The sequence below is a fragment of the Podarcis pityusensis genome, assembly GCF_964106645.2.
Source record: "Podarcis pityusensis genome assembly, chromosome: 13".
In the NCBI taxonomy this organism is placed as follows: Eukaryota; Metazoa; Chordata; class Lepidosauria; order Squamata; family Lacertidae; genus Podarcis; species Podarcis pityusensis.
Window position 1 is genome coordinate 7,500,607 of NC_138038.1, and position 25,967 is coordinate 7,526,573.

The window sequence follows — 25,967 nt, forward strand, 5'->3', positions numbered from 1 at the left end:
ATGCTGGCCACATGACCCGGAAGCTGTATGCCGGCTCCCTCGGTCAATAAAGTGAGATGAGCGCCGCAGCCCCAGAGTCAGTCACGACTGGACCTAATGGTCAGGGGTCCCTTTACCTTTACGAGGGGAAACATCTCTCTATATGGGCCCTGATATCTGTAAGGACTACCTAGCATCAGTTTGTGAGGTTTAATTTGGTTGAGGTGAGGTCAGAATTTGCAGCTTACCACCTGGGAATTGGTTCCTTAGCAAGAGAAATCAGCACAACTGCAGTCTCATCCATCTTAATATTTTAATAGACTGAGCTGGGCCATACGATATTGTCCTAGGCTCAACTCTGGCAAAGTGCAGGAGATGGCATGTAGCCAAGAAAGGATCTGGCAGAGTCACACACTCAGTTGCCGGTGAGAAACAAGTCATGGAATGCCACAAATAAGAAAAGAGTACATTCCTGCCTCTGTTTTAGGTCCTCACATTATCTCTTTGAGTCAAAGTCTCAGTTTTCCCTGGAAATGTTAGCTGGCAATGGTTAAAAAAATTAGGGCAGGATGCGTTTTGTAGATCTCTTAGACAACCTCTCTTGAAATGGAAACAGAATTTCCCAACTCTCTATACTTTTGCTTGGGAACTCTTGGAATCACTAAATTCAAATCCTCCTTGCTGCTTAATTCAGTGAAGACGTATCTATCACTAATGAATCGGCTAGTGACAGCCCTGTGTTCCTGTGTGACTACCCAATTAGTATTGAAACACAAGGACACCCCCCCCTTTGTCAAGAAGAATTGCCATCATTTGTTCCCTTTTCTGCAGAAATCGTCCTTCCATGGCCTGCCTTAGCTTTTTGCTAATTTTTATCTTTCTAGTCTTGTAGCCCTGAACTCTGGCTGTGCACACATGATACCTTTAAAACTCATTCGAAAGGCGTTTTCCTTGCAAAGAATTCTGGGCAGTGAGGTTTGTTAAGGGCTGCTGAGAAGTGAAACTCTGTGAGGGGTGAACTACAGCTCCCAGAATTCTGTGAGGGGAATAATGTCCTCTGAATGAGCTTTAAAGGTATATCACCCAGTGATCCAGTAAAACCTTGCAGTAGCTGAGGAACCCTGGTGCTAAGGAATAGTTCATAGGGAAGGGGAAAGTATAACTTGCTCCCTCCCTCCCTTTTTTTTGCCACTTTTCCAGCTTCTGTGACTCCACCCACCCAGACCACCCAAATGCTGAAGCATTAATGCACAATTTGCTATGCCAGCACCTCATTTTCCCCAACGCCTCTCTGGGACACTTTACAATAATTATAATGGTGGTATTGCATTGGAATGGTTAAAGTTGTTTTTATTCTAATTTATATATCATTTGATTTATAGGTCTGTAAACTGCCCTGAGGATTTGGCTGAAGGGCAGTATAAAAGTGTCACAAACAGACAGGTAAAGGTAAAGGGACCCCTGACCATTAGATCTAGTCGTGACCGACTCTGGGGTTGTGGCACTCATCTCGCTTTACTGGCCGAGGGAGCCGGCGTACAGCTTCCAGGTCATGTGGCCAGCATGACTAAGCCGCTTCTGGAAAAACCAGAGCAGCGCATGGAAACGCCATTTACCTTCCCACTGGAGCGGTGCCTATTAATCTACTTGCACTTTGACATGCTTTCAAACTGCTAGGTTGGCAGGAGCTGGGACCGAGCAACGGGAGCTCACCCGGTCGCGGGGATTCGAACCGCTGACCTTCTGATCGTCAAGTCCTAGGCTCTGTGGTTTAACCCACAGCGCCACCCGCGTCCCTCTTCGCAAACAGATAGTTATCCCATAAATTGCCTTTTTTATATTTTCTCAATAAAAACATAGGCTTTTTGTGGCCACTCCTAAAGCTACGCACACTGTGCTCATATGGATTGTAACAGGACCAACGACAGCAAGTCTTCCAGCAAAATGGGGACAGGACCACAGACGGCGGGGTGGATTCCTCTAGCACTGGAGTTAAATTCTTCCTGGTATTTTTCATTGAACATGGACAGATAAATTTCAGGCTTGTATGGTAGCAAAGCAAGTGTGGGAACAAAAGCGTTGGCTAATACGCAGACACTGTCTTTACCACCTTCTATATTAGGACGAGCGAACTATTTTAAGCTTAGGCACAGGCTGGCAACACAAATTTTTAAGGAATATCTGATCAAAGCTTGCCCCTTCCATGTCATGAAATGCTGATTATCAGAACACTGCACCTACTTTTGCAACTTACTCAATCCAGGACCAATAAATCCCAATTTCTGCAAGGTTGGGAAAGTGAGCCTGTGGGATCTGAGCAGCAGTTAAATTCCAGAAAAGAGGTATCAGCCTCAGGGTAGTCCAGGAATATATATATATATTACATGTATTTAAAAATATATATAATTCCAGTGTATGGGCTAGCTTAAATAGTTAGTTAAATGGGCTAGCTTAGTTACTTAAATAGTGCTTCCTTGCTTGCCTCAAACACCTTAATAATAATAATAATAATAATAATAATAATAATAATATATTATTTATACCCTGCCCATCTGGCTGAGTTTCCCCAGCTACCCTGTGCCACTTCCAACAAAAGATTAAAAATAGATTGAAACATCAGTAATTAAAAACTTCCCTAAACAGGGCTGCCTTCAGATATCTTCTAAATGTCAGATAGTTGTTTATTTCCTTGACATCTGATGGGAGGTTGTTCCACAGAGCGGGCGCCACTACCAAGGAGGCCCTGGTTCCCTGTAACTTCGCTTCTCGCAGTGAGGGAACTGCCAGAAGGCCCTCAATGTCCTGGCTGAACGATGGGGGTGGAGATGCTCCTTCAGGTATACTGGGCCGAGCCCTTTCTTAAATCCCTTGCAGTTCATCAAGATTCTCTCTTTACTGAATTCAGGCTGCCATCTCTTCCTTAGCCCACTGACCTCTCTTGTCTTGGCGCAGGCAGATTTAGGGCAGCGTGGCTGGTTCCCCCACACTGGGCATCGAGTCCAGGGGGAACTGCAGGGCATCGCAACTAGGACGTAGAGAACTGAGCAGAATGGAAGGCGAGAGGTGGATCATGCATGCCAAATTTTGGCCTCACTGAAACCTGAAGGACCAAAGTCCTTCCCTGGCCTCAGCCCAACTCCCTTGGAGCATTCAGTCCCGGACTCCCAGAAGTCTCTTCCCTTTGGTTTTCCAGTTCTCAGACCAGCCACCCTCCCAGGTTCACCTGTTCCCAGGTTTGTGTTAAGCTTTGATGCGTTTCCCTCCCTATGCAGATGCCGGGCTGTAAGCATTCTGCCACTGACAGATTCATTCCCTGAGCAGTTGGGCTACATGCCGTCTATACTAATATTTACAATTACTGTTCCTGAGTGTGAGAAACAAAGCGCACATGGCGCTCCGTAAATCACAGCAGATGTATAACATTGTATTTTCAGAGCTAGATAGTTTGAAATACTTTTCACAACCACACATTTAAAGCACCTCGCTACCACTTTAAACTGTCATGGCTTCTACCAAAGAATTATGGGAGCTCTAGTTCGTGAAGGGTGCTGATAGTAGTTAAGAGACCTCTATTCTCCAATTCCCAGAGCTTCCTGTGAGGAAGAATTGACTGTTAAATTGCTCTGAGATTTGTAGCTGGGGTGTAACAAAAGTGCACCTCTCACTTTTACATCAGTGGAAACAAAGGTTAAATACAGGTAGCTGCATTTGCTCTTGTTTATTTAACAACCCTTTGAACCTGCTTTCCCCTCTGTTACTGAAATTTAGAATGCTAGCTCCATCAAGCAAGGACCATGTGTGTGTTTTTTGTTTCTTTTTGTGTGTGTCTTTATGTCACTTTGCAAAAGTGCCATGAACATTGCTGCTTGTCTAATAAAAACAAGCAAACAGTTGGGTTTCACAAAACAACAGCAACCCCAAAGCCTTCTAATGACCTTTTATTTTAATCTTCCAGAATAATTGCTTTTCAGACAGTAAAAAAAATGTTGTTTTGTGTTTTTAGAAAAGGAACGAACATATGATTAAAGCGTCCATCAATATTTTGCTTTACAGCAATATGACCTCGATCAGAAGGCACGTTATTTAATAAGGGAGTTTAGAATAGATGCAAGAAAATGAGGTTAAAATGCAGCTTGATTGTTCAGGACAAAACAGGGCTAATTTCAAATTCTCCAGGCATCCATAAACTTTCAGAAACTAATGCATTTCCACAGTACCACTATGACTAATGCTTGCCTGACCTTTGGTTGCAGAGGACTGTTGCCAGTGGACTCAGGTGTCCTATGGTACCATAGGGCATCAGAATGCCAGCCTGCTATTTGTGACACTTACGAAAAAACAAACAGAAAGATTGTAGTTGTAGCTGACAAACGGAATGAAGTGTCAACACTTTAGAGTAGCCATAGGATGGTTTATGCCACCACAAAGTCTTATACACTTATACTGAGCCAATGGTCTGTTTAGACCAGTACTGCTTTCTGTGAGGGCAAAACCAAGTATAAGTACAAGAAGCAATGATTCTTCAACATCAACTTCGTTGGACCGGTCATGTTGTGCGGATGCCTGATGAACGTCTTCCAAAGCAATTACTCTATTCCGAACTTTAAAATGGAAAGCATAATGCTGGTGGTCAACAAAAGGGGTTTAAAGACTCTCGCAAGGCAAATCTTTAAAAATGTAGTATACACACCGAGAACTGGGAAACACTGGCCTGCGAGTGCTCCAATTGGACAACAACCTTTATTAAAGGTGTCATGGGCTTTGAAGACGCTTGAACTCAGGACGAAAGGGAGAAACATGCTAAGAGGAAGGCACGCTTGGCAAACCCTCACCGTGATCAACTCCACCCTGGAAACCAAAGTCCCCACTGTGGAAGGACGTGTAGATCCAGACTTGGCCTCCACAATCACTTACGGACTCACTGTTAAAACCGTGTTCATGGAAGACAATCTTACTCAACTACAACTGCCTTTTTAACCTTTGGACCTACTCTTGGTCTTGTCTGCTCAATCTGCCAGAGCTGGTGTCTGCATGCAGGTGAAGCCCCTCATTAACCGAAGGTTTGAGACCGTTCAGCTACCCTCACCTGGTTTAGCCAGCCAGTCAAAGCCGTTCCCAGGATGTGGCTGCTGTTGCATGCTGACAATTTCTGGGAGCCACGGGTGAGAGCTGAGTCAGTGGCGTAGCATGGGGGGTGCAGAGGGGGCCGGCCGCACCGGGCGCAACATCTGGGGGGGGGTGCGCGCTCGCACTCGCAGCTCTCTGCCCCTACCTGGCTCACTCACTCTCTCTCACTGCAGTGCTGGCTGTGCGAATCCGATCCGAGCCGCTGGGTCGCCGCCCACTGTGGAGGGGGTGGGTGCCAGGCGTGTGGTGCGGAGAGAGAGCGAGGGACTATCTGGGGGAGGGACAGTGCAGCGGCCACCCAGCGCAGCGCTGAGCATGGGAGAGAACCACACCAGACCAGACCAGGCAGCAGCAAGAAGAAGCTGGCAGCAGCGGCAGGTTAGGGGTTAGGGGGCGCAAATTACTTGCCTTGCCCCGGGTGCTGACAACCCACGCTACGCCGCTAAGCTGAGTGCAGGGTGAGGACCAAAGCTGGACATTGTGCCCCAGAAGGGGCACACTGTGTCCCCTGCCAGGGTTTGGGAATACTTCATAACCCTGCTCCCCACCCCAATATAATCTGCCTCCCATCTGAAGCCGTTTCCAAAAAAGAAGAAAGTAGCTGTGAGGGTTTTAATTGCATGCATTGGTGTGCAATGTTTGCTTCCACTCTGACTCAGATCATCCCATATAGTAAGACGCAGTAAGTGGAACAGCCATTTACCCCTCTGCCTGGGTTTCTAGCAAATTGGTCTTTTCTCGCCCAGACCAAAAACTCATAGATAAGGAGCGGCAAGTCCCTGCTGCGGCTGTGCTTGAGCCTAGCAATGCTGTAGCCAAGTGTTGATACTTGCTAGAAATAATTACAAAGAACTTGAACCCCATGATGTCTGCTAAGCACTAGTCTGGGCTCAAAATATGCCCACAAAATGATTAGCAGAATCTAGAAAATGGCTTTAGCTTGGCTTGGAATGCATAAAAAAACCCAACCACCTTGTAATGCCACAGCATGTTAAGACACTCCACGAATTCATTCAAAATCATATCCAAGACAAACACAGCAGGGCTAAAATAATTTCTGCCTCTTAAATCAGCTCCCCTTTGCTTTCATTCCCAAATTGGCTGCTAGCTGGAAAAGCTGGAGGATGGTTGTTTTTTTTTAAAAAAAATCTGTTTTAGTTTGGATTGTGAAGAGCCACTCAAAGCACCAGCCAAGTTTTGAAATACATGAAGGAAAGCTACCGCAGAAGCCAAATAATGCTGAAGGGCTTTTTAGGAACAGTGAATGTGGATTCTTAACAGTTTTGAGCATCCCAGAACCATCGTCACTCAAAAAGGCATGGTTCAGATGTCATGCCAAACCACGGTTTCCTGTGACACGAACAAGCTTTGGTGAGCTCCAAGCATGTGTGCTCCTCCTCTCTTATTTTTTTGAACTGGAAGTCACTTTGAAACAAACCACACTTCCCTGTGATGTCCAAACGCATAGAACTGTGGCTTGTTTAAACCAGGAACGGGGAAAACTTTTCTATGAAGGGCCAATGACCCACAGGAAAAGTAAGTGAGATTAGAGCCAATGGTGGGTGGAGCCAAAGTTGATGGTGGGTGGAGCAAGAACCAACATTGCATTGCGACCCTTTTTTCTGTCCCATCACAGTTCAGGAGAAGCAGAACAGCGCTGGATTTAGGATGGTGTGGGCAGTTCCCCTGCATGGGGCACTGAGTCCAGGGGGTGCAATATAACAACAACAACAATAACAACAACAACCTGTATTTACATGGGTACCTACTCAAAGTTAGAACTATTTTGGGTGGGAGGGGGCCATTTTTTATCTCACACAGGGCACCATATTACCAAAAATCCACTCCTGAGCAGACTACAGTAGAGACACTCACTGGAAGAGCAAAATTAGCACAAGAAGGACAGGTTCACAGGAGGACCCTGCAGAAAGTGTTGGCTGCCATGTTCTCACCTACACAAGGAGAGCTGTTGGCTTGCGCTCCACTCCCTCCCTCTGCCCTCCCGCAGCACAATGGAAGATGGATCACCTATTGTCTTTTTCCCATTCTCATCTCCCTTCCTCGTCCCCCATGGCTCAACTCAATATGATGAGTGCTTCCTGTGCAACAGCAACCTTACATGAATCCAGACCTACAGTAAGGTTATCCTGATGAGTTGATGGGGAGTCGGGGCCACATTTTGCCCATCGGGCAGAGAACAGATTGCCATTCTGCTGACTAGGCAAAGTAAAATAGGTGTTCACCTCTGTATAATAATATCAATAATAGCAATAAATTTTTATTTATACCCTGCCTTCCCTGACCAAGGCCGGGCTCAAGGCGGCTAACACTGAATATAAATACAGTAAAAACATTTTTTTAAAAACCAAACAGTTGATTAAAATATAAGTTAGAATACAGTTTAAAATGCAGCCTCATTTTAGTGGTAGCCTATAGATCAAAGCCATAAGGGGAGAAAATGTCAAATATTCACCAGGGCCAACTATCCATGCTAGTCCTACATGGGCCAGCAAAAAGAGCCAAGGGAAAATTTATATACAAAATCCCATATAAGGGGTTCCATCAAAAAAAAATAAATAAAAAAAATAAAAAAATAGGTGGGGTCAGACTGAGTCCAGCCCAAAGGCCAGGTGGAACAGCTCCGTCTTGCAGGCCCTGTGGAAAGCTATCAAATCCCACAGGGCCCTGATGTCCTGTGGTAGGGCATTCCACCAGGCCGGGGCCAGAGCTGAAAAGGCCCTGGCCCTGGCTGAGGCCAAGCTAACCTCCTTGGGGCTCGGGACTTCCAAAGTGTTGTCATTTATGTCCTCTGTGGGGCATACCAGGAGAGGTGGTCCCGTAGGTACAAGGGTCCTAGGCCACATAGGGCTTTAAAGGTCAAAACCAGCACCTTAAACCTGACCCTGTACTCCACCGGGAGCCAGTGCAGCTGATAAAGCACTGGATGAATGTGATCCTGTGGCAAGGACCCTGTAAGGAGTCTCGCCGCGGCATTCTGAACCCTAGAGACAAGCATCATAGGGAAGCATAGGTGACGCTCTCTTTGCAGAGAGAATATCCAGCGGTAGAGCAAGCTGATTGAGCGTCTGGGATGGTTGTGTGCCCTGTGCCGGGGCGGGGCCAGCCGCGCGTGGGGCGGGGTGAGCCGGGGCAGGATGCTCCACAGGGCCTCCAAGGAGTCTGCCTAACTCCTCCCACTCAGCCGCCCTACAGCTGAGGGGGAGGTGGTGGGTGGACCATTTGGGGCAGCACAGAGCCTATGGGCACCCAAGCCACCGTGTCACTCCCAGGAGAGACGCGTGGCTCGGGCACGCTGCATGCCCCGCGGTGAATGCCGCCCGGCATTTTGTCACCCCCTCAGTGGTGACACCTGGTGCAACCCATCCCCACTGCACCTCCCTTCCTCCACCCCTGAGAATATCACCCCATGTTTAATAGACTACAGTGCTTCCACGTTCTCTAGTTTGTGAAGAAACGTGCTGCAAATACAGCTGGCTAGATTGAAGTAAAAAGGGAGGTCAGTGGAGGGTGGAGATACAGACAGAGGAAAAAAGTGTTGAGTACAAAATTACAAGCTTTTGCCCCTTACCTTCCACTGAGAAGGAAACCAATAACAACAGCCAAGAGGATCACTCCCACTGTAACAGACACAGCAATTATAGGAATCTGGCTCTGATCGCTGGATGCAGCTACTGCTGAGAGAAGAGACAAAAAGAGAGATTAAGGTTAAAACTGCCATCGACCTCCAGGACGGGCCCTGCTTCAAGCCTGATAGAGAGGAGCTGTGGCTTAAATAATTCTTTAGCATGTCTGGGTTTTTTGTCACTTTGTTATTTTGGAAAGAAAATAATGACAAACCTGTGTTTTTAGTTTTAGCAAGCCTGCCGAGGTCAAGGAACTGATTTTGTGCAAGCTGTATTTTGCCTGTTATGGAGGTGTGCGGACGCTGTCTTGCTTCCCAAAGAAACTTTGTAATTTCTTTGTATTTCCTCTCAAAGCAGCAACTTCCTAAATTGCCTGGAAACTGAACTTCAGACGAAGTTTGATGGCAACTCCATTTGTTCAAACTGTAAAGTTCTAACTCCATTTGTTCAAACTTTATGTTTTGTGCACACAGAGACCTGATTTGCATGTAATACTAAGCTAGGGTTACCAGACATCCCCATTTCCCAGGGACAGTCCCCAGATTTGCGAATAAGTCCCTGGACAAATCCCATCCCCAAAATGTCCCCGGATTTCATCTAATGTCCCCGGGAAATGCAGCAGTCTCAGCAGCCTGGAGCAGTTGGCTCTGGCTGGCTTCAGGAGCTGCTCGGAAGTCCCCATATGATGGTGGTGTAGGGGGTCTCAGATGCAGCTTCCGGTCTGCCTCCACCTTCCCTGACCCCAGCAACTAAGCTGTGAAGGGAGGCTTCATGCTGCCTATCAAAGCAGCCTCCCAACTCCTACTTGCGTGCGAACAGGAGCGGGGCAGGGATCTCTCAGCTGTGAAGGGAAGCTTCACGCTGCCTATCAGAGCTTGCGTGCAAGCAGGAGGGGGCAGGGATCTCTCAGTTAGGCAAACGGGAAGCCTCCCTTCCCAGCTGAGGGATCCGCGCACCCTCCTGCTTGCACGCAAGTAGGAATGGGATTGGGGCTGCTCCGATGGGAAGGGAGGCATTGCGCTGCCTGAGCCTTGCATGCCTTCTCCGCCTTCCATGCCTGACCCACCGTGCACCGCTTCACCACCACCACCACCACCACCACTGAAGAATCAACAACTCAGGGGCTGCCCAGGCTCATGGAGAAAGGAGATAGAAGCCTCAGAGGAAGGAGAAACATGGTGGTTGAGGTCAAGGTGGCAGCCGCCCCTCTGCCACTGCCATCAGCATCCAGAATGTGTAGTATTTATTTATTTAAAGTGTCCCCGGATTCATTGAGAAAAAAATCTGGTAACCTTATACTAAGCCAAACCATGGTTTTGTGTGAATGTGGGGGTTCCCAGAAATGAGACCACTGCGCTCCTCCCCCAATCCTCCTGCTGTAACACTACCCCAAGTTAAGCTATGGTTTGGCTTAGAATGCTGTCCAAACCTGGGCTTGTGGCTTGTCTTGCTCCAGACTAACCATGAGCTATAACTAAGGTCTGCTCTTCATTTACCACTTGTGGTTTGTCCGGAGTGAGACAAACCATGAGCCGGGCTCGGGGAGACACACTCAGCCAAACTATGGCTTAGCCCCGGTAGCGCATAAGTCACTACCTCCTCTCCCAGAACTCACGCATTTGTGGCAAGCCATTCCTTGATTTAGTGTGATGTGAAAAATGAAACACGGTATTTGATCAGTAAATCACCAGTTGAGCAGCATGGAACTAAATGATAGTCAATAGTTATGCTTTCGTAACGATTGGACGGACACAGATACATTGCAAACTGTCCATTAGAGTTCTAATTAGTGCTTCAGATTTAGAGACAGAAGAGGCAGTTATCAACAAGTTTCACTGTGATGGGGAGCCCTCAAAAATCCCACTTCAGATTCTACTCCTCTCTCTGATTCCCAAGAAAACATTCTGCTCTAACTGGAATTCTTTCCCAGTGAAGAGAAATCCAGCATCAATTCAATTTGGTAACTGTAACAGCATTTACTTGTTTCTGAGAGTTTTCTAAAGGCAGTTCATTAATAACTGAAAAGCATTTTCACTGGGCAATCCTATGTGTGTCTACTCAGAAATAAGTTCCAGTGTGTTCCAAGGGCTTTATTCGCAGGTAAGTGATTATAGAATTGAAGCTTTAGACAGATTTCATTAGAATTGGCTGTTCCCATAAAAATAATAATCTAGGCAATGCTTCTGATTTACATGGTAGACCTTTATAACATTATTATGGGTATTTCTGCTCAGAAGTTTAAGGTCAGGATGGCAATAGACCAACGGTGTCAAAATGCCAGCAGGTTATTTATAAATAACCTGAAACACGATTACTGAATTACTCTGAAATAGAAACTTTTCTACTGTATCCAAGATTCACAATAAGAGATTTATCTGGCACTATAATAAGGTTTTGTTTCTACTTATAGGACATGATTAATGGTTAATGCAATATAAAATACATTAAATAGATCATTTTTATTACATTAATGTTTGCATCATGGAGCTCTTTTCTCTATTAATAGATTGCTCATTGACTCCACGGCTCTTGTCTCCTTTTCCTTTAAAATCTATTTCATTTTAAAAAGGTAACATGCAATGAAAATGAGAAAACTGACAGCATTAAAAGAGAGAGAGAGCAGATTATAAGAGCTCAAGACAAACAATCAAAGGCTGGCAAATTTAAATTTAGAAAACAAATGGAGAGAGTGGGTTTCTATTCAAAAGGGAAATGAAGGGATTTTTCTCCCTGTCACTAAATATTTCCTTAATTGAAATTATATGGAAATGTAATAAACATGTCAATTGTACAATTTTAAACAGGCACGAATGCATAAATATTAGTGGCGAGTGAAATTTAACCAAGCCAATAGGCTAAAGAGTGGACATTTTTATTCATTATAGTGACTTCAAGTCTTCAAGTCTTCAGTCTGCCTGTCCCTGATGCAATACTGCATATCTTACTCTGTGGTCTTGTTGTCCTAAAAATGAACGTTCCTCACTCCCACCCCATGTTAACTGGCTGCTGTCAGTGGGGTGGGAATGCACACCAGAATGTCTTCAGGACACAGGGTAAGATGTGCTAAATAAGGAGTGGAAGATTTAAGGCTTGAGGACTCTTCTTAATTATTTTTACTAGGTAGGTAAAGGTAAAGGGACCCCTGACCGTTATGTCCAGGCGCGGATGACTCTGGGGTTGCAGCACTCATCTTGCTTTATTGGCTGAGAGAGCTGGCGTACAGCTTCCAGGTCATGTGGCCAGCATGACTAAGCCGCTTCTGGAGAACCAGAGCAGCGCACGGAAACGCCGTTTACCTTCCCGCCAGAGCAGTACCTATTTATCTACTTGCACTTTGACGTGCTTTTGAACTGCTAGGTTGGCAGGAGCAAGGACCGAGCAACGGGAGCTCACCCGGTCGCGGGGATTTGAACCGCTGACCTTCTGATCGGCAAGCCCTGGGCTCTGTGGTTCAGACCCCAGCGTCACCTGCATTTACTAGGTAAGGTAAAGGTTAGGGTTATGGGGTTGGGGTGCTCATCTTGCTTTCAGGCCGAGGGAGTCGCCGTTTGTCGACAGACAGCTTTCCGGGTCACGTGGCCAGGATGACTAAACTGCTTCTGGCGCAATGGAACACCATGATGGAAACCAGAGCGCATGGAAATGCCGTTTACCTTCTCGCCACAGCAGTACCTATTTATCTACTTGCACAGGTGTGCTTTCGAACTGCTAGGTAGGCAGGAGCTGGGACAGAGCAACGGGAGCTCACCCCATTGTGTGGATTTGAACTGTCAACCTTCTGATCATCAAGCCCAAGAGGCTCAGTGGTTTAGACCACAGCGCCACTGCAAGTTCCAATGCTAGCTCAAGAGGGCATCCACATACTCAGTCCAGCACAAAAACCCAGCCTTGGTTTTCTCCAAAACTTTGTTTCCGCAACGTGTTTGCTTGCGGGGTGAGGAGGAATCTTTTAGTTGTTGCTTTTTTTTGGACAAATTGTGAGTCAGAATTACTAGATGTTACAGAAATTAGAATTATTACTAGCTGTTACAGCAAGGGGGATAATGACAACAATATAGCAATGTTTTCTGCTGGAGCCCAGACTTCCTCGTAATATGTAATTTTCTGCCCTAATGAGGGACAGCAATGAAACACTTTTGTTTATTTACAGAAATTGTATACAACCCAAAGCAGTATAAAATAAGAAATGTGAATGCAGAAAAATTAAATTGTGCCTATAATATACCTCATATGTAAAACCTGCATACCTCAAACTCTTGAGGTATATATGTGAATCAAACATAAGTGAAACATATATCAGCCTATCAAGTTGCCTTACACTGAGTCAGATATTGTCTCCATCTCATCAAGTTGCTCTAAACAGCAAAGGCTGTTCATTGCATTTGTGGCTGGAGGTCTTTCCTGAGAACTTTAACTGGAGATGCCCAGGATTGAAGCTGGCATGTTTTTCTATCTGTTAAAGTTTTGCTTCCGCAATAAAGCCTCATTAGAAATAGCATCAACAGCCAACAATCCAAGTAAAGGACCAATAAATCAACCCCCCAAAGATGGATGGAATAGGTATGTTTCTGTTTGTCTTCTTTCGAAGACAAGATATGATGCCAGTTGTTCGTGGTCAAATTATGGTTGGAAAAGTTGGCTATCACTGACACAAGCAAAGAAATCTAGCATGTGGTCTAGGATCTAAGAGTTGCTTAGGCAAGAGGCTTGAACTGAACTAAGCAAGCAGAATTTCTGAGTATTTCTTACTTCCCCAGTGCTATAGTGCAAACTGCTTTTGCAACTCCCCACAATTTGAAAGGCAGCTTTCCCTCTGTCATGAAGGTACTTCTGCTAGAAAAATCTGGGCCTGGAAATCTCTTTGGAATAAGATGCATAGTTCTCTGGATTCTGGCCATATTCACACTTCTCAAAATATCACTACCAGAAACACCTTTTAACACAATTCACATCAGAAACTGGATTCCATGCTTGAACAAGTGGAAACATAGCCTCCAGATCTATACAGTGGTACCTCGGGTTAAGTACAGTGTTGCCTCGCAAGACGAAATTAATTCGTTCCGCGAGTTTTGTCGTCTTGCGATTTTTTTCGTCTTGCAAAGCACGGTGTCGGGAAAGTTTTGGAAAAGCTTCAAAAATCACCAAAGTCTTTAAAAACCTCAAAAAAGGCTACCACACCGCGTTCTATGAGTTGCTCCTCGAAGTCAAGTCGCAACTGTATTAACGGTGTTAAGAAAAAGGAAACAAACTTGCAAGACGTTTCCGTCTTGCGAAGCAAGCCCATAGGGAAAATCATCTTGCGAAGCAGCTCAAAAAACAAAAAATCCTTTCGTCTAGCAAGTTTTTTGTCTTGCGAGGCATTCGTCTTGCGAGGTACCACTGTACTTAATTCGTTCCGGAGGTCCGTACTTAACCTGAACCTGAAGCACCACTTTAGCTAATGGGGCCTCCTGCTGCTGCCGTGCCGCCGGAGCCCCATTTCTGTTCTCATCCTGAAGCAAAGTTCTTAACCTGAAGCACTATTTCTGGGTTAGCGGAGTATGTAACCTGAAGTGTATGTAACCTGAAGCGTATGTAACCTGAGGTACCACTGTACTGAGTTGAAATTATCTCACAACATGCCATTAGTAGAAACCAGTTTGACAACACATTATTTTCATCTAGAAGGATGAAACCTTATTTATTTATTTATTTATTTATTTATTATTATTTTACCAGCAGAAAACAGAGATAAATCATCAACTCCCTGGAGAAAGCTGCAGAGCATCATCTCTCTTGCATCTTTCAAAAGCTCTAGCTGTGTTTTGGAAATCAGAACTACCGTATTTTTCGCTCTATAAGACGCACCAGACCACAAGACGCACCTAGTTTTTGGAGGAGGAAAGCAAGAAAAAAAATATTCTGAATCTCAGAAGCCAGAACAGCAAGAGGGATCGCTGTGCAGTGAAAGCAGCAATCCCTCTTGATGTTCTGGCTTCTGGGATACCTGCGCAGCCTGCATTCGCTCCATAAGACGCACACACATTTCCCCTTACTTTTTAGGAGGGAAAAAGTGAATCTTATAGAGCAAAAAATATGGTATTTTGCTAAATCAAACAAACTCATTAGCCATTGGTGAGACCTTTCCCCAGATTTCACACCTCCTTTGTAGTAAATAGATATGTCAACAGTAACATGCTATCCTTCCTCCTTAATCCAAGTGCAGAACAAAAGATTCCATTCAATCTCCCCTTTCTTCTAGTTGAACAAAACATTTAAAGGTCATCAGTTGTGGTCTGCAGAGTGACTCTGAAAAGCCTAAAGTGCTTGGATACAAGGGGAACCAGATAGAGAGATTCAGAGCATATCTACATTACAGATCTAAACTGGTAATTTTTTTTCTCCCCCAGGGGAAAAACAACAACATGTAAACCCCTGGAATTCCAAAATGAGGTTCCAATGTTTTTATTTGTTTTTTGGGCGGAAGCCATGACAGTTAAGCTGGTAAAAACCTAATCTAAAGGTCTGTAGATCCGCTCTTAGCGAAAGCAGCCTACATTTTCAGACATTTAAATGGCTGTAAATTCAAGGACCAATATAGTAAAAACGTCTTCGATGGGTGGCTTTTTTGGTTACCCATGCAAGATGTTCACAGAGTAATTAAGATAACAATCCTTTAAAAAACACACGCACACAAAACCCATTTGGAGAGCAGTTAAAAAGCTGTTCACTTCAAAGTGTTCCTCTTAGGAATGTCCAAGATTAGTCTCTTGCCACAACTCAGTACTGAGATCAGCCAGTATATTTCCTTGCCACTATTATACCCAGATTCAAGAATGTTTGAGGATCACAGGAAGTAGCCACCTACTAAGTCAACCATTGGACCATCTTGCTCTGTATTGTTGCAGGGGTCAGCAAACTTTTTCAGCAGGGGGCCGGTCCACTGCCCTTCAGACCTTGTGGGGGGCCGGACTATATTTTGAAAAAAAAAAAATGAACGAATTCCTATGCCCCACAAATAACCCAGAGATGCATTTTAAATGAAAGCACACATTCTGCTCATGTAAAACCACCAGGCAGGCCCCACAAATAACCCAGAGGTGCATTTTAAATAAAAGGACACATTCTACTCATGTAAAAAAACGCTGATTCCTGGACCGTCCGCGGGCTGATTTTAGAAGGTGATTGGGCTGAATCCAGCCCACGGGCCTTAGTTTGCCTACCCACGGTTTACTGTGACTGGCAGAAACTGTCTATGGTTCCTGCTAGGAGTCTTTCCAGTCCTACTTTAGGATGCTGATGAATGAACCCAGGACCTTCTGTCTGCAAAGCATTTGTCCTGCCAATGAGCTATCGCCCTTTAGGATAGCTTCACCAAATGTACACCAAAGTGTGTTCTCCCTCATGGAGAGCACAGGTTGCGGGCGGGGCTGACAAGACACCTCACTGTTACTAGGCAAATGGTTTGGCCATCCTGTAAGCAGGGGCGGGCTGTTACTGGGGCAATTTAGATGTTGCCAATTAGTGATTGACAGCCCTATTTGTTAAATACAAGGCACGCAGCAACGGACGTCCTCTTTCGCTGCGTGCTTCGGATCCTTTTGGACTATTCTGTGGCTGGGTAGTTGGGCCCATTTGTGATATCATTGCCCCCCCCCCAAAGAAAGGAAATAAAAAGAAATTTGGGTTTCTTGAGGAGGTGCTTCCCTCTAAAAGGGCAAGCAGGGGTACCTGGTCAGGTGGTGGGCTGCCTCAAGCTTGCTATTTCACTGGAAACATTTATGCCTGGCCTAGCAGGTGATCCTAGGGCTTTGCCCTAGAATTCGATGGCCTGGAAGCGTTTCCAGCCTGAATAGTGTCCCCATGTGGTGCATGAAGCATTGGTTTCACCGGTTCCTTACATTGTTTAGTTTTTTGCAGACTATGACAGGGCTTTTGCAGATGCCTCAAGAGCTTGCCTCTCCTGCAGAGGATGACTTGCGGACACCCCAGGTGCCTTCTTCCATAAGGAAGCATCTTTGGAGGCTGCGATCCAGGAGGAGGGCAAAGAGGAGCAGGGATGATGATTCAGACATCACCTTGGACCTCCACAGGGGTCAGGGTGAAGCTGTCCTGGGTCTTTAGGGATCATCCTGGATAGATCAGCTGGTCAGCGCATAGTGCCGGTAATGCCTAGGTTGCAGGATTGGTCCCTGTATGGGACAGCTACATGCCCCCCATTGCTCTACCTGGACACTTAGGTCCAGTGTCGAGGGCCTTTTGGTGGTTCCCTCACTGCGACGGATGTAACGGGCGCCACGTTTGCAATATGCAAGCGGGAGAAAGCACCTTTGCGTGCCCGCATTGCAGTTTGCTCTGTGCGTTGCAGGGCACGGCGCTGCACAGGCTGCATTTGCATTGCATTGCATTGCGTGAGAGATTGCATTTGCATTGCACGGAGGGTGTGTGCATTGCACAGAGGGTGTAGTTGCATTGCACGAAGTGTGTGTGTGCATTGCACGGAGTGTGTAGTTGCACTGCACGGAGTGTGTGTGCATTGCACGGAGGGTGTAGTTGCATTGCACGGAGTGTGTGTGCATTGCACGGAGTGTGTAGTTGCATTGAACAGAGTGTGTAGTTGTGTTGCACGGAGTGTGTAGTTGCATTGCACGGATTGTAGTGCATTGCATGGAGTGTGTGCACTGCACGGAGTGTGCTTTTGCATTGCACAGAGTGTGTGTCTGAAAAGGAAGCTGGCTCGGCGGCAGCTTTGTCGGGACTTCTTTAGGGGTTCTGGCCAGCGTCGGCCCTGTAAATTTACAAATCATGATGGCAGCACAAGATGCCCCCTGCCCAAGCGGGGGCTGGAAGCTGGCAAGCAATAGCTCAATACCTTTTGCCCATATTCCCATTTTATTTAGGGATCCAGACGGATATCGTTGCTAAAACATACCACTTGCCTATGGAGAAGCTGTCTGCCTTGAAGGAAGTTATTTTGTAATACTTCCTCTGTAGCAAGTGATGCTTCATCAGATCCGATCTTGCTGGGTCACTTAATTAATCTTCCCACTAGGCCAGGCTGCCTGCGGCCTGAGGTCCCCTTACCTTTGTGTACGCCTACCAAGTGTGGTGAAGGCAGATATCAGGCGATGGTAGCAATTCCTGAATGTATGCAATAGTAGTTCGCCATGGCAGGATACCTTGAACCTGCACAGGGATTTTCAGGTTCATGCTGATGCTGCTGGATCTTTGCCCTTTGGTTTTTTATTTCAGGGGCTGCTGGTGTGCATAGCCATGGCCTCAATCCCGGTGTGCTGAAGCAATCATGTGACCTAACTTTTCTTGAGTTTTTCCCCATTGTAGTAGCAGTTCATATGTGGCCCGAGGAGTTCAGTGACCATCGGATCTGCTTTTGGTCTGATAACCAGGCAGTGGTGAGCGTCTTGGCAAAACAGTCCTCACGCTCCAGCAGAGTCTCCGCCCCTCCGCTCACGCTTCGAGCTGCGCTGCTTAAGATTTAATATTGTGCTTTCTGCTCTCCTGATTACGGGATCCTCTAATGATGTCGCTGACACTCTATCCCATTTTCAGATGGAGCGCTTCAGATCCTGGGCTCCAGACACTCAGCTACTGCCAGACTTTTCCAGACCACCTGTGGCATTTTGACAACAATTAGTTGTCAATTAGAGAGAGCAGCAGCTTCCATTTCCCCTTCTGCTTTTAGCTCTTATGAGAAGGCCTGGATGGATTTCTTAGCCTTAAGCTGGCAGTCCTCGGCCATTCAGAAGATCTGGCCCCCATCCTCTGAGCAGATTCTGCAATATTTGGTCCACCTGATGCAGATTGGATGTGCTGTTAAAACTATCAGTATTCAGTCCGCTGCAATGTCTGTTATAGTAAAGCTTTAATTTGCAGATACCCTTGTATAAAGTCTGTCGTGCGCAGGGCCTTGGAAGGTTGGAATAGGCTCCAACCTCATAGGACAGTGGGCAGGAAGTCGGTCAATTTTTACCTATGCAGTATCTGCAACAAGTTATAACTTGTCTGCTGGTTAAAGATCAAGGCGAGACTCCTTTCAGTATTCCATTGCATTTTTGGTGCACTGAGGGTTGGGGAAATTGTGTTGGAGTCAGCACGGGGCTGAGAGTCTGGAGGCTTATTGCTTCAGGACTTTTCCTTATCTGCCTTCGAGCTGGTCATTAGAGTGGGGAACTCTAAAACAGACCTAGTGGGCAGGAGTGCCACCATCAGGCTTCCCCTCACAGGTGAGGAGGGCCCTTGCCCAGTTATGGATACCAGAAATATTTGGCTTTTCATTCCCCTGGGGGCTGGCCCGCTCCTAGTGCATGAAAATGGGTTCCCGTTAGCCAGGCATCAATGTGCTTACGTCGTGCACCAGTTATTATGGCCTGCGGCTTGCCTACCGCTGAACACGCCTCATTCCTTCTGAATAGGGCTGCTGCAAAGGCTGCACACTGGGGGCCTGTCAGTAGACAGGATTGTGAATACTGGTCATTGGAAGTCTGATGCTGACAAGGGTTACATCAGGAAGTGTCACCAATGATGTCTGTGCTGATGCCTGTCTGTTATATCCTTTTTTCATAGGAGCAGCTGTGCACATTTGGATTGGCGGTTGAGCAGGCCAGAAAGCATGTTAATAAGGCGGTGGAAAATAAATAAAATACAATAAAGCAAAATAAATAAATAAAAAATAATTTAAAAAATTTAAAAAAAATAAAGCATTGTACACTGGGCCGGCAAGCGCACTGACGAGTCTGGACTGGGGCGCCATCTCAGTCTTCCTGCCTAAGTGAACATATACTGGGTGTCCAGATGGGGAATGCTTTGGGAGGAGTTCCTTCCTTTGGTGCGGTTGAGTGTGACCTGTACAGGTCCTTTCGCAGTGCTAGTGGTGCAGCTGGACGAGAATGACTTGCTGTCCTCTTACAGCATAAGTTTGCGTTCCTGCATGCAGGAGGACTTGGATGAGTTGATGGCAGCTCTCCCTGGACTCAAAATAATTTAAGGCATTGGTTCAAGGTAGTCTGGAGGGGGGGGTCGGAGCACCTGTCCCCTCCAATGCGCAAAGGTAATCCTTTAAAGGAATCCAAGGATTCACCACGCTTTTGTCGACCCCTTTCGAGGGGTAGGGCCACACAAGGGTCCCTGGAGCATTTGGGGTGCGCTTGAGTCTGATCCTGGTTCATTGCTCCCCCACGATGTTTGCTTGTACTGACGATATGGTGGGGCGCAGTTGTCAGTGCTGCCCTGCTGAGGTCAGGTGCAGATAGTCGGAACCAATGCCTAGACAAACTACCACCGAGCAGGCCAGAAAGCATGTTAATAAGGCGGTGGAAAATAAAATAAAATACAATAAATAAAAAATAAATAAATAAAATAAAATAGAAATAAATAAATAAATAAAATAAAATAACAGTGGTTCTGTGATATTGCACCCTGCTATTTCCTTCAAGGCTGTTGCCCTCTTTAGGGCAGATGGGGTGCATCTTTCCCCTATGGGGAACGACACCTGGCTGGATGCGGTTGCTTTGGGACTGAAGGAAGGGTTGCATTTGTGAGTGGTTTGGCGGTGAGCTTCAGTGCTCAGTTGGCGGTTAGGCATTGGTCTGGAATTGGTTGCTGGGGGGTATGGATTCGGCTGTGCCTGCCCCCCAAAATGCTTCTGCTGGTGGAGGGGTATGGATTCGGCTGTGCCTGCCCCTCCAAAATGCTGCTGCTGCTGCTGAAGGGTTTTACCGTTAAAGGAACCCAGGGGCTCCCCCATGCTTTTGTCCGAAACCCCCTGGCAAGGGGCTAGGGCCACGCAAGCCCCTGGGAGCATGCTGGGGAGAGGTGAGGCATGGTTCCCAGTCCTGTCTCTCGCTGCAGGTGACTTACCCTTCCTGACTTCGTGGGGGGTGCGAATGTCAGAGCTGTCCCCGTGCGGGGGCAGTTAGTGCTACCAATGCCTAAGCAACCACTCACATTGCTGTATTTGAATAAAGTTGTGGCCAAAATTATGCCAAAAACCTTAAACAAAAATTAAGTGTCAATTGTGTTTTTCTTGGGGGGGGGGTGTCTTGGGGACATCGACGCGCAAATATTTACACATTTTCTTAAAAAAACACACCATGTGCCCTAAAAATATAATGTGTGAATGAGATAAAATGCATGCATCATATAGGAACAGTTGAATCAGACAGTCGAGAGGACTCAGGTTTTCTGCCATGTGACCTGTGGAAGATTTGAAGTTCTTTTTGTCCACCATGGTTTTAGCACAGGGTACATGGAGCCATGCTTGTGGTAGTATGGTACTTGCTTTCTTCAGATGTATAGCCAACCTATTAACATTCCAGAGGTTGTTTTTTTATTTTAAAGGACCTGAACAATATGTGAGAAGATTGTTACATTTTAGCATATACACTAGTACCTCGGGTTAAGTACTTAATTCGTTCCGGAGGTCCGGACTTCCGGGTTAGCGCCATCGGCGAATGGCGGAGTTACTCCGACCGGAGGAACTGGCTCCGTGGAAACTGGGTCTTCCCGCCGCGGCGAAGGTGGGGACCCGCTAGAAATCCCAGGCGGAGGAAGCCTGGGAACGTGGGGTTCGGCAGGGCACCAGGAGCGCCTCCCCCACTCACCGGGAACCCCATTTTGGGGCTCCGGAGTGAAGTGGGGTGAGCGGCGCGGTGCTGTGAACTGATTGCTACTTTCATGGAGTGAAGCCGCACAGCCATTGCCGGAGAGTGCTGACTTTTTCCTGTGGACAGTTGGATTTAAAACAAGTACCCGTGAGTAGAAACGGAAAATTGGATCAAGAAATATCTTAATTTGGCACCGAAGCGGGAAGGTTCAAAACAGGAAGTCCGCCTTCCGCTTTTTGTATATAGACTGAAGCAAAAACCTTGTAAGCTAAAGCCTGGAAAGTCGTTAAAAAGGTCTAAATTTCCTTCATTTATAACTACTGAAACCCCCTTGGAAGCAGGAGAAAAGGGCGGGGGGGGGGGACTTTGTTTAATGCCTGTAGGAGAGGGAGTGAAGAAAGATAAGTCTCCACCATCTCTAACCTGGGAACGGGGTGTCAGAGACAGAAATTGTTGGAGAGGTTCATTGACTGTGAATGGAATACTTTGACAGATAGCTAAAGAAGAGAAATAAACTGCTTCCAATGTTGCCTTTTGCATTCTAAAGAAACAAAATATCTGAAAAATGAAAGTAATTTTCCTTTGTTGGACTTGCCTTAAAAAGATGGATACAAATAGAAATTGTCTCCTCTAGAGGGAGCTTGCTAAATTGTTGCTGCAGTCTACTTGAGGACTCTACAGCTGTGAGATTAAGATCGTGGGACCAGTCCTTTTGACCTTGACTAAATATGAGCTGGGAGGAAGTTTTTGTGCTTGCTTTATGCAAGACAAGTGCTTTGTTGGAACAGATGCATGAGAAGATGGATTTGATGAATGAGAAAATGGATTTGATGACTGTTGTGGTCAATAACTGTGGACAAACAGGGAACATTGATACAGAAACCATTCAGGGACCAACTCAGGAACCTGTATTGAGTGGGCAAGTGCAGAAGATAATGGAGGAGGTTGTGGTTGCACCTCAAATAATACAAATGGAGAGACCCGAGGCCCTACAGGAGAATAAGCCGCTGTTCTTGAAGATTGAAGTTGGAGTGGGCCAGGGGGAGCCTGGAGTTGAGGAGGTTCTTAACTTTGAAGAGACTTTGAAATATGCTCTTAAATATTTTTTGGATTACATTGATGACTGTGGGGAGTGGGACTGTGGGGAATGGGCTGGTTTGATGAAGGGAGACGGAGATAATTTTGGGTTGGAACCCCCCAGAGACCTACTCCTCAATGAGAAAGGAAAGAAATTAAGAAAGAGACCAACAAGAGACAAGGAAAAGTGCAAGTATAAACAACAAGAAGAAGATCTGCAGAAGGGACATGGAAGAGACTTAAGGGCCTCGGACATAAGATTACCAGGTTGATGGACTAGATGGAATGGACAGTAAGGACTGACACGACCCGAGACCAGGAAGAAGAGACGTTGGATGAAGATTGGAAGAAAATTTATAAAGAAAATTTTTATTTAGGGAATTAGCCTAAAATTAATGAATATTAGGGAAAATGTTGGAATGAAACTATATGACTCTAGCAGAAATGATATCAGGAGTTATGTATAATTGAGTATTAAGTTTCAAGCTCTAAGGTATTTTACGGTAAGATAAGGTTAAATAAATTAAGGTAATTTGAATAATAGAATATGGGGAAAAGATGGAAAGGATTTGTTGAGTTAATTAATAGGTTAAATTGTTAAGATAAATTATTTAATAAAAATGGAGAAAGATGGAAAGAATTTGCTGAAATAACTAATTAAACTAGAATACAAAAAGGGAGGTGTGAGGAGGTCAATGAAACAAGCAAATGGAAGTTAAAGATATGTAATATGGGATTTGTGTCTTTTTTTTCTTTTTTTTTATTTTTGCTGTATTGTTGCATTGGTTTTTATGTGTGTTTTTTTCCTTTTCTTCTTTTTTATGCATTGTAGTGTTGTTTTTTATTTATTTTTTATTTTTTTGTAATTCTGAAACTACTAATAAATATTATTTTTTTTAAAAAAATCGTTCTGGAGGTCCATACTTAACCTGAAACTGTTCTTAACCTGAAGCACCACTTTAGCTAATGGGGCCTCCTGCTGCCACTGCGCCGCCGGAGCACGATTTCTGTTCTCATCCTGAAGCAAAGTTCTTAACTATTTCTGGGTTAGCGGAGTCTGTAACCTGAAGCGTATGTAACCCGAGGTACCACTGTATTGGGGGAGAGGGTGACGATAAAAGAAGAGGTTCTTTAGCATTCAGACTTCAGAGAAGATTTAAGTTTGAAATACTGGAGGAGGAACAAGCCGGTGAAATATGTGCTGAGCTTTCCCTCACCACGCTTATGAATGATGCGTCTGAACACACAAGGCCACAAAGGGCTCCGGCGAGACAGGGGGAGGAGATGGAGGCTGACGTGTCCCCTGCAAAGATATCGATCTGCTGACTCTTTCCTATTAACCATTACAGAGACATGGGCAGACAGTAATTAAAATGACTTACACACTGGGCTGGTTTCAAACTCAAATCTTCGGCTGAAGCTGCCGTACCCTGCTGCGGTCCGTGCTCGGATCTGGAAGACATATGCTGAAGCAGGTTTCAGTCCATCTGCGGTAATTTTCGTTTCCTTGGATTTGATGATAGTGTAGCTGGTCTCTTGATCCTTTTTGGCGCACGCACGCATGAATACACACACCCGCACACACACACAGACATAGAAAGGGAAATCTTATAAATAGCAGGCACAAGCTTGGTGGCTATTACTATACAGCAGAAACGCTAGGCTGCTGTCAACACAATGTCTGCAATCTCTTAACCACACTTAAAAGACTGAGAGCAGGCTGTGCGCTTGCTGTCTCCTTTCCTCTCTGAGTGTGAAACATGGTGTAAAGTTGCATCTGCTAAAGGTTTATGCTTTTGTTGGTCTACTTTCGCCAGAGTCTGTAAACTAGCTTCAAGCCCTGGTTAAGAATGAATTCTGTCTAACATGAACCTTGATTCTAGATTCAGGTAGGTAACTGTGTTGGTCTGATGCAGTCGAAAGATAAATAAAAATAAAATAAAATAATTGTCCAGTAGCACCTTAGAGACAAACTAAGTTTGTTCTTGGTAGGCGGGTTCTCCTTCATGGAGAGCACGTGTTGCGGTGGGAGCAACCATGACATCCCCTGTTGCTGGGCGGGTTAATTTGGATGGGCACGAATTTGATTGGACACCTTCAATTCTTGGTGGGGGAAATTTATTGCTGCAATTTTATTTGATCGATGGGGGTGCTATATATGTTCCCTGTGGGCAGTGTTGAGCTTCCTCTTTTCACTGCGCACATCAGATTACCTGCCCACCCTCTCTTTATTTAGGGTTTGTTTGTGCTGACCTTGCTATGCATGGGGTCGTCTGCTTTGGGGTAGGGGCCTGGTAGGAATTTTACCATTGGCTGGTGCCTTTGGGTTTTGCCTACTGCGTAGCAAATCATCACAACTTGTAAGGTTGCGGTTAGGCATTGGTTAATTTTTGGTTGGTGGAGGGGATGTGGTTGGCTGTGCCTGCCCCTCCAATGCTGCTGCTGCTGCAAGGGAATTCCAGTAAAAGAATACAGGGGCTCGCCATGCACTTGACTGTATCCCTGACAAGGGGCTAGGGCCACGCAAGAGCCCCAGGGAGCATTTGGGGAGAGGTGAGAGCCTGGCACCCAGCTCTATTCTCTCCCCAAAATTGTTTACCCTTACTGACTTCCGCAGGCTTGCGGTTGTCAGTTTGGTTCCTACCTCCAAGTGGGAACAGATAGTCGCTAACCAATGCCTAAATTACAGATGGGTAGCCGTGTTGGTCTGCCATAGTCGAAATAAAAAAATTCCTTCCTGTAGCACCTTAAAGACCAACTAAGTTAGTTCTTGGTATAAGCTTTCGTGTGCATGCACACTTCTTCAGATACACTGAAACAGAAGTTACCAGATCCTTCAATATATTGAGAAGGTGGGGAGGGGTATTACTTAGAAGGGTGGTGGGAATCGGAGATTGGCAGATAGCTGAGATGAGCCTGTTGACGACTCTTAACGACTGTAATAGGTCTTACAGGAAAAGGCAAGGGGTGAGAAGGTGAGAAATGGCTTAGTCATGTATAATGAGATAAGAATCCGATGTCTCTGTTCAGACCAGGTTTCTCCATTGTTTTAAGTTTGGTAATGAGTTGTAATTCAGCAGCTTCTCTTTCCAGTCTATTTCTGAAATTCCTTTGTAGTAAAACAGCTACTTTGAGATCTTGTATAGAATGTCCTGGGAGATTGAAGTGTTCTCCTACTGGTTTCTCTGTTTTGTGATTCTTGATGTCAGATTTCACAATCTGACATCATGGTTGAAGGATCTGGTAACTGGTTGAAGGATCTGGTAACTTCTGTTTCAGTGTATCTGAAGAAGTGTGCATGCACACGAAAGCTTATACCAAGAACTAACTTAGTTGGTCTTTAAGGTGCTACAGGAAGGAATTTTTTTATTTCGACAATGCCTAAGTAACCACTCACATACTCGAAATAAAAAAATTCCTTCCTGTAGCACCTTAAAGACCAACTAAGTTAGTTCTTGGTATAAGCTTTCGTGTGCATGCACACTTCTTCAGATACATCTGAAGAAGTATCTGAAGAAGTGTGTATCTGAAGAAGTGT

At 45.6% G+C, this 25,967-nt stretch overlaps 1 protein-coding gene across 8 annotated transcripts in view; it reads right to left on the bottom strand.

The window, feature by feature from the left end:
• Positions 1-25,967, bottom strand: part of EPHA5 (EPH receptor A5) — a 250,643-nt gene that overhangs the window by 41,266 nt on the left and 183,410 nt on the right. For 4 of the 8 annotated variants that reach the window (XM_080976572.1, XM_080976567.1, XM_080976570.1 and 1 more), the window contains 2 exons: positions 23,812-23,971; positions 8,696-8,801 (listed from right to left, as the gene is read on the bottom strand). In XM_080976572.1, the coding sequence (XP_080832698.1) occupies positions 8,696-8,801; positions 23,812-23,971 (266 nt within the window). The remainder of the gene's footprint in view (positions 1-8,695; positions 8,802-23,811; positions 23,972-25,967) is intronic. The other 4 variants (XM_080976571.1, XM_080976574.1, XM_080976568.1 and 1 more) reach the window with 3 other exon arrangements.